General features: G+C 44.1%; 1 protein-coding gene across 4 annotated transcripts in view; it reads left to right on the plus strand.

The window, feature by feature from the left end:
- LOC307020148 (rap guanine nucleotide exchange factor 4-like) overlaps positions 1-13,784 on the plus strand; it is a 35,408-nt gene that overhangs the window by 14,450 nt on the left and 7,174 nt on the right. For 3 of the 4 annotated variants that reach the window (XM_079651315.1, XM_079651314.1, XM_079651313.1), the window contains 7 exons: positions 2,858-2,930; positions 3,722-3,777; positions 4,907-5,013; positions 9,237-9,358; positions 10,439-10,622; positions 11,416-11,500; positions 13,430-13,490. In XM_079651315.1, coding sequence (XP_079507441.1) covers positions 2,858-2,930; positions 3,722-3,777; positions 4,907-5,013; positions 9,237-9,358; positions 10,439-10,622; positions 11,416-11,500; positions 13,430-13,490 — 688 coding nt within the window. Of the gene's footprint in view, positions 1-1,982; positions 2,162-2,857; positions 2,931-3,721; positions 3,778-4,906; positions 5,014-9,236; positions 9,359-10,438; positions 10,623-11,415; positions 11,501-13,429; positions 13,491-13,784 lie in introns of those variants that run through there. The other variant, XM_079651316.1, reaches the window with a different exon arrangement.

Raw genomic sequence — 13,784 nt, forward strand, 5'->3', positions numbered from 1 at the left:
TTTGATTAACATTATATTACTTACACCTGGGCTTTTTCCTGCTTTGCCAAGTTAAAGTGACCTAATGAGATAAAACACATCACACCTGTGATGGAAACTTCTGAAGCAATGGAGACAGGACTCAGAGAGACACGGGGAGAGCAGGAACTTTGATGGCAAACACTGACGGTTTATTTGGAGCTTCGGCCGGAGAATTCACAAGACATGTCGTATGCCACGAGTTGACACAGCGGATGCCAAACCAGTTCTGAAGATCTCTACCCCAGACCCATGTATTTAGCTAGTTCTGAGAGAATAATTGTGCACAACAAGATAAAGCACTATGACACCTCTATCAGCTGACGCAAACAGGCAGGAACAGGGAGACAAAACACTGAGAGCACAGCAGCCCAAGGTTGCAGGTGCCTGTTCTCAATGAGGGTAGTACAAACTGATAAACTGGGTCAAAGTTATGGGCCCAGGAAAATATTTCCCCAACAACACCTAAAGAGGGGGGAGAAGCCAGTTAAACTCTAGCATGAATGATTTAGATCACTCCTGAATATAAATACTCTGCAAATATATCGGATATAATATAGCGGAGACTGTATCATATTGGAACGATCAACTTTGGACTTAACGCTGGAATCTTTTATTGAGCGTTGGTATTGAAGTGGATGTCTCTCAGTGGGCCTCCTTGTCGAGGTCAGCCCCTCCATTCACCGGGTCTCTCTCAGACAGGAAGTGCTGGCAGAGCAGTGGATTTGTTTATTGTTGTTTTTATGTGTCTGCTATGTGGTTTGATCATGCTGTCAAGTCCAAAACATCCAGTTTTCCTTGAGAAAAAACAGCAGTTATATTAGATATGAATAAAAGAAATGTACTAGATGTGTGGTTTGTTTTTGCTTTTGACCAACCACTTTGTAAAATATTTCTCTAAAAAAGATATGCTGCTTTTTTGGTTTCAGTACAAAACAGACTAAATTATTCATTGTTGCAATTAAAAATAAATAATGACCTCCTCTCCAGTTTGGAGAGGAGATGAATATAAACTAGATGAATATAAATTGGGTTTAATGGAACGTGATATCTGAACTTTAGGACACAGGAAGATACGAAAGCGAGATTAGACAATCATTGGTTATTAAAGCGTGTGTGCCCTGTTATTATTGGGCTCGGATTGAGTTTGTTTGTCAGCTAAGTGCACTCAGCCCCCTATCTGCTGTCTATTCTTGGATTGTAAAACATAGCCTGAGGTTTTAAATCTCATTCAGCTCATAATAAAAGGGTGTGTGTGTGTGTGTGTGTGTGTGTGTGTGTGTGTGTGTGTGTGTGTGTGTGTGTGTGTGTGTGTGTGTGTGTGTGTGTGTGTGTGTGTGTGTGTGTGTGTGTGTGTGTGTGTGTGTGTGTGTGTGTGTGTGTGTGTGTGTGTGTGTGTGTGTGTGTGTGTGTGTGTGTGTGTGTGTGTGTGTGTGTGTGTGTGTGTGTGTGTCTGCTAATTTGTGTGACGAGGACTATAGAGCCAAAGGATAAATTCAGTCATGTGTTTGATGAAAGGATAAAAGTAAAAAAAAGCGCTGCTCCATAATTCAAACACCAAGTGGAGAATAAAAGGATGAATAAACAACAAGGTATAAATGTTAAACAGCGTTTCTGACTGATATGTAAACCTGTAAACACACAATATATCAGACAGCTGATTGGTTGGCCTGTACTGTGGCAGGCTTGTATTGTAAGTCTTTCTCACTTTATTTCCCTTTCACCTGCTCTACTTTTCTCCTGCCCACTTCCTCTCTATTGGCCATGTTCTGTCTTTTGCCAGTCTCCTTCCTCTCCTCCCTCTCTCTCCTCACCCTCTTTGTCTTTTCTGTCTCCTTTTCTCTGTCTCCCTCCTCCCTCTTTCTCCTCGATCATAGCTCGATCATACAAGGATTCGGATCACCGTGGTAACCTGTGAGAGGAAAGTGGTTTGGTTTTTGGCCGGATCGCGGCGAGAGAGGGAAAGTGAGAGACGGAGAGATACACTGGGGCGACTGTGTGCGAGGGCGAGAGAGAGGGAGAGGGAGCAGCTTGTTTTGTGCAGGATACTATCCGGTGGCTTGTGTGTGAGTTGTAAAGGAGCATAGGGCAGCTCTCTGGGGTTTTAATTCCCTCGGCATTAGGCTGAAGTGTGTTCCTTCAGGTGAGTCGTACTCCTCCATGTGGGAAAATTAGATTAACGTAATGTTTTCGTTCTTTATTTGTGTTGTCTTTTACCTCATTAAGTTGTTTAGCCATGTTGATCCTGGTTAAGTGTGTGTGCAAGAAAAACATTATCTTGGAAGTCCTTGTTTTATTTAGGTCAAACAGATCCCTTTTCTTTCTCTCTCTCTGTAAGTGTATGAGTTTGTGTGTGTGTGTGTTTTCAAAGGCATTATTTATCAATGACCTTGCAGAAGTAGAGCTATGGCACACTCAAAGTAACCTGCTGTGTTTATTTCTTGGAGAGTCACGGCTTTACAAATGCAAATACAGTTTATTGTTTCAAATGCTGTAGGAGCATCATCTCTACACACATTTAGAAGCACCCGATTATCTCATTAACCCTGTTTTTCAATGCTGCTGTGATGTGTGTCTGTGTGTGTGTGTGTGTGTGTGTGTGTGTTGTATAATGTTAGTTGTTCTGCATGTAAATGATCTTGATTGTACAAAGGGCTTTGTTTTGAGGGCACTTGCAGCGTGTGTTTGAAACAAACGCTTTGTGTGTGTTGGAGAAAGACGGAAATAAACGTAATGGGTTTTGACGTTGAATAACGGATGATTTCTTACAAATTAAGTAATAATAGGAGGTACATTGATAAGACAGACACACTGATGCAAGTGTACCTTTGTTTTGTAGAAGTATCGTCAGAGCCTGGCTGGACTGTTGGCCCCTCCCTATGGAGCTATGGAGAGTGGATCCAACAATGACAGTGAGTACACACTGTAAATATAAGCACTGTAAATATTTCTTTATTGTTTAATTACTAGTGTGTTTACTTATACATAAACAATGGATATAGTAGCTTAGCATATTGAAAGGTCATTTAATAAATGATAAATGAGAGTAATGTAACATAAGTATTTTTTATTGAAAAGGAAAGAAAGGCATTTCATTTTTGCAAAGAAAATAACATAGACTAGAAAATGTTGAATATATTTTTATTTTACTCCTACTTCCTTTTCAACACATTATACTTTAGTATAGTGTTAGTCAGGATCTACAGTATTAAATTAATCCCAGCATTTTTGTTGTGATTTCGGATTTCGGGTTTTATGTCGGGATTGGATTTGGGCTTTAAAGGTTAACTTCATTGTGAACTCACTTTTGTCCAATTTTCATGAATCCAAAATCCTAAGAAGGCCTTGAGGGATTTTCCTAAAATTTAGAACAAACATTAATTTGACCGGAGGATTAACTGATTAGATATTGGGGATCAAAGGTCACAAAACACATTGCTTGCCATTATTAATACACTAATTAGGACTATTTAACACAAATATCTATTAAGTAAAATTATGAGGCGATGAGATTTTTAAGCGGACATGAATGTGAGCTGCAACTTGATAGGTTGGAAGACGCAAGCAGCCCTATAGAAGTTGTATTCTAGTTCAGTACTTTCTATCTCAGCTACATAAGGAATCTTTTATAGTCATAGTCTTTGGAGGGAAAAGTATTTGTAAGAAATCTTCAATTTAACTTCAACATTTGTTTCCTCCTCAGGACTCACAGACAGAGACAACATGAACTCAGACTCTGCAAACAAAACCCACAACAAGGTAATCACTCTCCACAGCTCACTGCCCCAAACCTGAAGGTCTGACGGCGCTTTGTCTAGGAAGTAAAAAAAAGTTCTGCATGGCAACTTGATCCTTTTAATAAACTCTGCCAGCATGTTTTGGAGAGCTATGCCCTTCCTCCCGGCACACAAAGCATGAATGAACCAAAGTCACAACAACCAATATACTGTGGGCCAGGCCGCCTCACTGTGTCCTGAGTTCCTCTGCGCCTCACTGCTTGTGTCAGAATATCTATAGAGACAGGGCATTGAGGTTTGAGGAACATTTACATTTTAGTCTTGAAGGACTAAAATGATAGAGCTGGTGGAAGATGAGTAATATTGGGATGTTTGCCAAAATGCTAAATCTGAATAAGGTTTTAAAAACACGATCCAGGAAGTCTTGCTGGATTTTAGGTGGTGGAGGCAAAGATTTATGCTTTGAATTATGCATGGAGAATCAAATAAAATCAACCAGTGTCATAAAATTGTTCACTGCTGCATACTTTCATGTTCGTGAAAGAATCAGAATGAATTTTGGAGGTGTATGCTTTCGGATAAGGGACAATGATGAATCACAGCTGTGTTCCTCTGTAGTTATGCTAATGCAAGCTAATGCATGCACGTAGAAGAAAGATCCCATCTGCCAATTAGCAAGCCTTTCATTTGTTGTTTTCAACAGCAGCTGTGTGTGTGTCCACATCTGCTTTAACGCTCTCTTTCTAAGGTGCAGGTGTGATCTGTAGAGGATGATGTGGGTTTTTTGGTACAGTTTTATTTTTATTTGGCTGTTTAGTGCTATCACAAGCGCAAGTATTGACTCATGGATTAAAGTTAACAAACCAAATGGTGTGTGTGTGTGTGTGTGTGTGTGTGTGTGTGTGTGTGTGTGTGTGTGTGTGTGTGTGTGTGTGTGTGTGTGTGTGTGTGTGTGTGTGTGTGTGTGTGTGTGTGTGTGTGTGTGTGTGTGTGTGTGTGTGTGTGTGTGTGTGTGTGTGTGTGTGTGTGTGTGTGTGTGTGTGTGTGTGTGTGTGTGTGTGTGTGTGTGTGTGTGTGTGTGTGTGTGTGTGTGTGTGTGTGTGTGTGTGTGTGTGTGTGTGTGTGTGTGTGTGTGTGTGTGTGTGTGGTAGATCCCTTCAGAGAAGCTGCAGAGAGCGGGGAAAGTTCTCCGCAACGCCATCCTGTCCAGAGCCCCACACATGATTCGAGACAGGAAGTACCACCTCAAGACATACAGGTGAGAGGACATTTGTTTACAATTCCCATATACATTTATAGTTTTTCATCAACAATTTTTTGTCCTAGCTCTTTCTGTCCCTTTAACTTATTTATTAAAAAATTGTATATCATTTTTCTGTATTTTTTCCAATTTAAACTTTGTACTATGATGTAATGTTTTTTCACAGTAAAAATAAAGCGGGGGGTTACGTATTGTAACCCTAGTTATATAAGCACAGGCGGAGTCCTCTACTGGACTCTATGGGTACTACTCTCTATCATGCTGTGCGTGCTTTCACCTACTGAGAGCACAACAGACATACAATACACCTCCTACATGGAGTGAGATTGATACACAGTTGAATACTGTGGAACAAGGTATCAACAAAGAGACAGTTTACTCTCGTTCCGAGAAACGAAGAGAGTATTTCATCTTCTCCAGTATCATAAAATGAAGGGTATCCTTTATCCATTGAGAATGAGAGGGGGGGCAAGGGCCTCTCCACCGCAGCAGATGTGAGAAAGGCAACAAGCTCAGCAAAATAGGACGGCAGTGAGAGGCCAGTGGGTAGGACACCAAACAGGGCGAGTAATGGTGAGGGTCGGATATTGGCAGATGTAACCTACCTACTGAGTTACGTAAACGTAGCCGGCCAATCGGGGCGAGCCTACCTGAATGCGCGCGCAGGCCCACAGTATATAAGGCGGCTACGCCCTCCGCCCGCCATCCTACACCCTCTTCAGCGAGTGGCCTAGGAAAGACAGGGCCCCCAGGTAGAGGGCTCCGCCTGTGCTTATATAACTAGGGTTACAATACGTAACCCCCCGTTATATTTCACACAGGCTCCCGATGTATAAACGCCCTGTTGTCCAACAACATCGACCCACCACACCGCCCCTGACCGGCTTTTGGTTAACATCCACTGCATCCCCACTTCCTCCCATCCGGTTGTAACCGTGGAGAAGTCGGGGCCGCAGCTTGGATAAGGCACACTCACACACGCTTACCTCGTGTAGAGTGTGCATGGAAAAAATAGTGCGGAGACTCCGTCTGGAGCCTACCGCGCACCATGTTCCCCAGATCACTCAGGAGCATGGGAAAACATAAGTGCACCACGTCCCCCACACTCAAACACGCTCCGTGTAGAGTGGGCATGGACAATAGTGAGGAAGGCTCTCCCTGCCCCTCCATAGGCATGTATAATGCACTCCCATAGCCATCCTGTTAGGCGCTTCTTGGAGAGAGCTTTTCCGGCTACACCAACCCCAAAGCACACAAACACCTGTTCAGTGCGTCTAATGGCAGCCGTGCGCTCTACATAACATGCTAGCGCACGCACTGGGCAGAGGAGGTGCAATTTAGCCTCCCTGGCCCCAATATGGGGTGGAAGATTAAAGCCACCTAACTGAATAGCCCTTGACCTGAACGAACTCCTTAAGCTCTTAGGAGCAAAGGAGGGGTTCGGTCTGAGTGTCGCCCCGCTACGGTCACCCCGGATCAAAAGACAGCTTGGGAGCACCGACAGAGTGGTCAGCTCGGACACTCTTTTGGCCAAAGTCAAGGCAAGTAGCAATGCTGTCTTCCATGACAGTGCTTTCAGGGAGGAGGCTCAAATGGTTCTGCGACCAGAGCCTCGAGCACCAACGGCAGGTCCCACTGTGGGGCGGAGGCGTGCACTACTGGGCACTGCCTCCTGACCCCCTGCAAACACGTGCCATAAGCTGCTGACTAAAGGCTGACCTCCCTCCAAATCCCTCATGGCAGGACGAAATGGCTACTGCATACACCTTAATTGTGGAATGAGCCAGCCCCCTGTCCACCAGTATCTGTAAGTAGGCAAGAATAGAGCCCGACGTGCATGACAGAGGCTCTAGACTCCTTCCTTCACACCATCGCTGGAATCCCGCCCACTTTGGCCTGTAACAGGCTGTGGTGGATTCTGCTCTTACTGCCTGGATATTCTGAATAACGTTGTCAGACAGTCCCTCCTGTCTCAGCCTTTCGCTCTCAGGAGCCAAGCCTGGAGAGGTTGGCCCAGAGTGGGTAACGCCCCTATTGCACCTGCTTCCTGAGACAGCGCTCCCCAGAACTGAGGAATCGCCCAGGGCTGGCCCACCATCTTCTGTGTTACCTCCGCGTACCACGGCGCCAGGCGGCGACCTGGCGCCACTAGGATGACTGACAGACGTTCCCGCCTCACCCTCTCCAGGAGGGAGGGATAAGGTGCAGCAGTGGAAAGGCGTAAAGCAGCTTTCTTGGCCCTGCTCGTGTGCAAATGCGTCCACCCCCAAGGGCGGATTGTCCCACCGGGCCAGGGAGAACCACAGGCCACAGTGGCTGTTGCGCCTATGGGCGAACAGGTCCATCTCTGCCCTTCCGAACCAGACCTGCTTCAACACCTCCGGGTGAAGCCTCCATTGTCTGGCAGGGGTCCGCCTCTTGAAATGAGGTCGGCCCCCCTGTTCTCCCGTCACGGGATGTGCAGGGCCCTTAGAGACAACACAATCTGTGAAGCCCACAACCACAGGTTCTCTGCTGCGGTCAACAAGGCGATGGAGCGGACTCCGCCCTGCCTGTTGATGTTTGCCACTGTGGTGCGGCTGTCGCTCCTCACGAGCACATGTTTGCCCTGTATTAAGGGTTTGAAGTGCTGTAGGACCAACATCACTGCTTGCAGCTCCAGGAGGTTGCTGTGCCGTCCCTGTCAGAGGCCAGCAACCACCTATAGCTCTCTCTTGGCATGTCCCCCCCCATCCTGTCACTGAAGCGTCTGTGAAGACTGTGATATAGGAGGTCACTCGCCCCAGTGGAGCTCCCCTCCACAGATTCTCTGGGGACCCCCAGAATTGGAGGTTGCTCTCTACTGAGGGGGGGATGGTCACCAGACATCATTTGTGCCTCTTGGGATCTAAACAAAGGCCGATAAAGCACCTCTGCATGCGACATGCATGCAGCAGTCCGATTGGCACTACGGAGTGAGCAGCCGTCATGAGACCCAAAGTCTGCATGATGATCAAAGCTGTCACCGTCGCCCCCTGACGCAGCCTGCAGACTGCCTGCAGCAGGGATGCCTGTCTGCTTTCTGTCAGGGTGGCACATAGTCTGCCTGCATCGAGCATCACCCCCAGATATTCTACCTGCTGGTAAGGTATGGGGGAGCTCTTCTTCCAATTGACCACAAAACCCAACTTGGTTAGGTGTAGGATTAATTGGGCTGTGTGAAACATTGCCCATTCCCTGGACCTGGCCATGACTATGAGGTCGTCCAGATAAAAGAACACCCTCATGCCATGGTCCCGCAGCGGTTGCAGCGCCGTGGCTGAACGTGCGTGCGGGGCAGAGCTCTTTTTAGCTCTCTGCCCAGCCTGCTGTCTGCTGGGAGCAGCCATGGTCATCACCTAGGGCGGTGGACCTTCATGGACCGGACCCGGAAGTGCCCGACAACGGCAAACGGAGCCATCCAACCCGCTGAAATGGCGAACGTGAATGGCACCGCCTCGGCCATATCCTGGTCCCCCAAACACTCGAAGCAGAGGTGGTGGAGATCGGCGCCCGCTATTTAAGCCAGGGCACGAAGGACAGGCCCGGGTCTCTCCATGGAGGTGTGATAACTCTTTCTTCTTCTTTCAAATGTTTCACTTTCTCTGCAGTTGTTACTCGCTCGCTGAAGAGAAAAAGTATGGTGGGCAGAGGGTGTAGCTTTATATACTGAGGGCCTGCGCACGCATTCAGGTAGGCTCGCCCCGATTGGCCGGCTACGTTTACGTAACTCAGTAGGTGAAAGCACGCACAGCATGATAGAGAGTAGTACCCATAGAGTCCAGTAGAGGGCGGAGCCTGTATGAAATATAACATTTAAATAAATAAATAAATACGTAAACCACGTATAGGACCTTGTACACTACTTACACCATTTCTAATTTTCATATCATTAATAACACAGTGTGTCAGTTGCTCTTATATTCATGTTATCGTTCTAATTATTATCTTAATTTGTACAGCTTATGCTGCTTTTCTTTGCATTTAAGTTACGCTAGCAGCATAATGTGTACAGATTACACTTAGATTTTTTACATATTTTAAATGTTTTCCAATAGTGTGTCATTGAAACACTCTATATGCTTCTGCAAATTGACCCCAGAGGAAAACTAAAGAGTTTGAAATGTAATTAAACTTGAATTTATTTGAATGACAAATGTCTGTTTAGCTTTGGGAGATGTTGTGGTTTGTCTGTGTTGCAGACAGTGTTGCGTGGGCACAGAGCTGGTGGACTGGTTGGTGCTGCAGAGCGCCTGTGTTCTCACCCGCTCTCATGCTGTTGGGATGTGGCAGGCGCTACTGGAAGAAGGAGTGCTCAACCACGGTAACTAACACTATTTCCTCATAGTGCTGTTTAGTTTCACTACACTGCATAGCTGTCATAACGTCCAATAGTCAGTTCCCAATCCTCTATTTCAAAGCAGCCATTAATGTGTCTCTCTTTTACTCTGAATTGGAGCAGTGGTAATACTAAAAATGAACATCTATCGCAGTGAAAGTATCAACATGAAAACCAGTCTAGTAATTAATTAGACGTTTTGAAGCAGGAACATAAAATATAGTCAATCTAAGATTCATACACTTCAAAGAAGATGCCTGAAATGATGTCCTGATGAAAGAAAAATATGAAATCACTGAAAGCAAGAAAATTGTGATCCAGTTTCTATCTAATATCCTATAAGGTGATATTGCTGTGAGAGTATTGTCCCAGATGTTACTGTGACAGTAGTGTTACATACATTAATTTGCTGACACACAATAAACCTTCTGTAAGAGTGCTTGGAAAAATACAATTTCACCTGTGGGAACACATATAAAAACATCCTATTAAGAACATGGTCCTGTGGCTCAATTCAGCCTCTTGTGGTTGAAATGAGAATTGTGGGAGAAACTTCTGAAGCAATTGGAGTCAGGACTCTGAGAGAGAGAGAGACACGAGGAGAGCTGGAGCTTTGATGGCAAACACTGACGGTTTATTTGGAGTTACAGCCGGAGAATTCACAAGACATGTCACGGGCCACGGTTTGACCACACGGTTGAGATGCCACAATCAATTCTGAAGAACTCTACCCTAGACCCATGTATTTAGCTAGTTCAGAGAGAATAATCAACATTGTGCACAACAAGATAGAATCATATCACCTCTATCAGCTGACGCCAACAGGCAGGAACAGGGAGACAAAACACTGAGCTCAGTCAGGACAGTATGAACTGATAGACTGGGTCAAAGTTATGGGCCTTGGAAAATATTTTCCCAACAAGAATTAAGCGTTTTTTCCCCCCCTACCTGTTTCAAATCTATCACCATTTTGTTCACTTACTTCTATATCTGAGGTTACTAAAATCACTTTGCATGCACCGACTGCTTGTTCATACGTGTACAATGTGTCTGTCTGCTCTTCAGTGGACCAGGAGCTGGGTTTCCAGGACAAATACCTGTTTTACCGATTTCTTGACGATGAGGAGGAGGACACTCCATTGCCCAGCGAGGAGGAGAAGAGGGAGAGTGAAGAGGAGCTGCCGGAGACCATCCTCTTCCTCGCTCAGATTGGCCCTGACGCACTGCTGCGCATGATCCTCCGGAAATCGTCAGTAACAGTTCATTGTAGTGCTTGAACTTACATTAAACTGAAAATCACAATTTCCTGGGTATTACATTCAGTAAAAACAAAACATGTTAAACCAAATGTAATCCCGAACAAACCTGTATAATAATAATAATAATACTATAATGTATAATATTATTGTTAAAGCCAGTATTTTGTTTTTATAAGAAAGACCACCTAATCGTGACGTCTGTAGTCAACTAGACTAGAGCATAAAAGACTACAACTCCCACGGCACCTCCTCTAAAGTGACAGTGATGGGCAACCTGCTAGAATGACGCTGTCGAGGCACAGTTTTTAACCGTTCAATTATCCTTTATGTTATCAAGTTATATAAGCCTTATCAAGAAAGAAAGAATACCTACTGTAAGTTGTTTGTTATTTTATTTGAGTTTTGCCAATTTGTTTTGAATATTGTAAAGGCCTCTTTTCTTTGTTGCATGTGTAAAAGTTTGTTATTTTATTTTGAGCAAACACATGGCCTAATATCATCCAAACCATCGGAGGCCAAGCAACTCTTCAACTGTAAGTAATATACATGTAAAGGAAAGAAAACGAGTTAAGAAATTTCTGTTTAAGGCGTCTAGTGGCTTGATAGAAGGAAGGAAGCCACGACAATTATGAACAAATCATCCGTGGGGACTTCTTCCCAAAGACTTGATTTTAGCATTAGGATGTCATTATACATTTTTTTAATTCAGTTTAATAGAAGGTGAAGCATGCATGAAATGTCCATGGTGAGTTGATGTTGACGAACCCCTGCATGTGTCCACAGGCCCGGTCAGAGGACAGGGGACGACCTCGAGATCATCTACGATGAGCTGCTCCACATCAAGGCCTTAGCTCACCTCTCCAACACTGTGAGTCACACGCTGCACTTTTCTTAAAGGGACAGTAACGGTTTGCAGGAAGGCTGTTCATTCATCAGAACCACCTGCTACAGTCTTTTGTATTTAAGACCAGAGGGAGACATTGTAGTCACTAGCGTTAGCGTTTATCTCACCAGTGTAATGGGACTGGTACGTTTTAACAACAATCTGCAATGTGTTGGCAGTAGAGATGTTAAGATTCACCGATTCGCATCGGTGCACCGGCATAAACGTTCAAGATGCGAGTGCACCGATTGAAAGAGTGCACATCGGCTACAGTTTGGGTTGAACTCGCGATGCATCGATTGCGTAGCGTCTTTGCATCGGTAAAAAAACGATTCATTCATATAAAATCCCCTTATCTTGTCAACGTTCAGCAGAGACGATCTTTGATATTTGCTTCGCCACTACGGAGAACGAGAGTCTCAGTTATCAACACACACGGAAGTTGAGGAGAAAGAGAAACACAGCGCACCGAAAAATACCTACAAATCAAACGTTTGGCAACACTTCGGATTGTTCAAGAAAGACGGTGTAATAATCATTTATGCTATATAGTTGACCGCAGGTCATGGAGAGTAATAAGGTATCCGTAGACCTTTGTATGAGGTATCTTTATTACTTAACAGGTCTACAGCCATGATACATAGATCCGTCCTAGATGCGGACTTGCATACACACAGTATCACTCCGCAGCCGCACCCCATCAGTAACGTCCTGATGGTATATGTGCGCGGCACTATTACTACAGACGGTCAACTTGAAAAATCACTCGCAAATTGTTAACGATGCCGAGCCGCTTTAAAGTACACAAGTAGTACGAGGAACTTAGCGACGCACATAAAGAGGCGACATGGGGTCTGCGGCTGAAAAGAGAAACCTGAAAGTGAGACATATGAGTTAAATCACTCAGTGAGGTGTTCTGTCAGAGAGGTGTTTAGTTTACAGCAGCCTGTGACTGCCAATAATAATGTAAATGTCTTCCTTACTGTAAGCAGTTATGAAATACCTGTTTGTGAAAGGTTATTTGTTTTCTTTATTGTTCATATAGAAACCACTGCTTTCTGCTCACTGGTGAGTTAGCCTCTGAGTGTTAAGCACATCAGGCTGGCAGCTGTATGGGCATTGCTCTATGGTAGCTGTTATTTGCACATTGTTAATCATGAGGAATGCATCTTTACATTGTTTAACTGTGAGGTGTTATACAATTGTACTCTGGAGAGCTTTTAAAGGTACAAAAATAAACGGCATGATGGGATGTGCAGTACCAAATATGTAAAGCACTTTTTTGTTAATGTATGATTTGCTGCATATAAGGAATAAAACAAATATCCTCTGTCGTACCATATTGAAGTATCATTATTTTTGCATCGTGTTGAATCGCATCGTATCGCCCCGAATCGCATAATGTTGAATCAAATCGTATCGAACTGTATCGCAACAGGGGTGAATCGTATCGTATCGCATCGCCTGGTGTTTCAAAGGTATCGTTAATGTATCGTATCGTGGCAACGTATCGAGATGCGCATCGCATCGGCCTCAGTGATGGAGATGCACATCCCTAGTTGGCAGGCTTTCATCTTGTGGAGGAGTCTTTTGAGTCTTTGGTTAGCTGCTGTTTTCATGATCCTATAATCAGTATTATGTTTATTATGTGAAATCCCATTAAATGCAGTTTCATTCAGGAGATTGAAGTGATTCATAAAGAATGTGTTTATGACGTTGTTATTCCTTATCTTTTGAACATGGTGCTTATGAATATGAATTTCAGATGACTCAAAGTGTCCTAAAGCAAAACTCTCCATACACATGATGGAAGGTTGCTAAAAATAATCCTTAAAAACCCCGATCTGTGCATATTACTGTTCTCTCACATATGTTTGCAGTGCAGCTAAATCCCTTATGACTTCTTGTTTGTAGGTGAAGAGGGAACTGGCGAGCGTTGTGATCTTCGAGTCACATGCAAAAGCTGGAACCGTGTGTGAGTTTTTCATTTTGTCTTGAATTGCATTTTTGTTTGCATAAATGATCGTAAAGCTGTTTTTTTTTTAAAGTCTGGCACCATGGCAGTCATCTCAGACAAAACTGAGACACCTAAGTCAGTTACTGTGATTCTTAACCTACATTTGTTTACATTGTGTTAACTTGGCCCCATTTAAAGCTGCAGAGTTATCAGTTAGCTATTTGTGTTTGAAATGTACTTATTCATGCAAAAACAATTACTGGATTACTTTTATCCTGAAGTATTAAAGATGTGATGATTCTGAAGAAAGAT

This window comes from Notothenia rossii (genome assembly GCF_949606895.1).
Source record: "Notothenia rossii genome assembly, chromosome: 9".
NCBI lineage: Eukaryota > Metazoa > Chordata > Actinopteri > Perciformes > Nototheniidae > Notothenia > Notothenia rossii.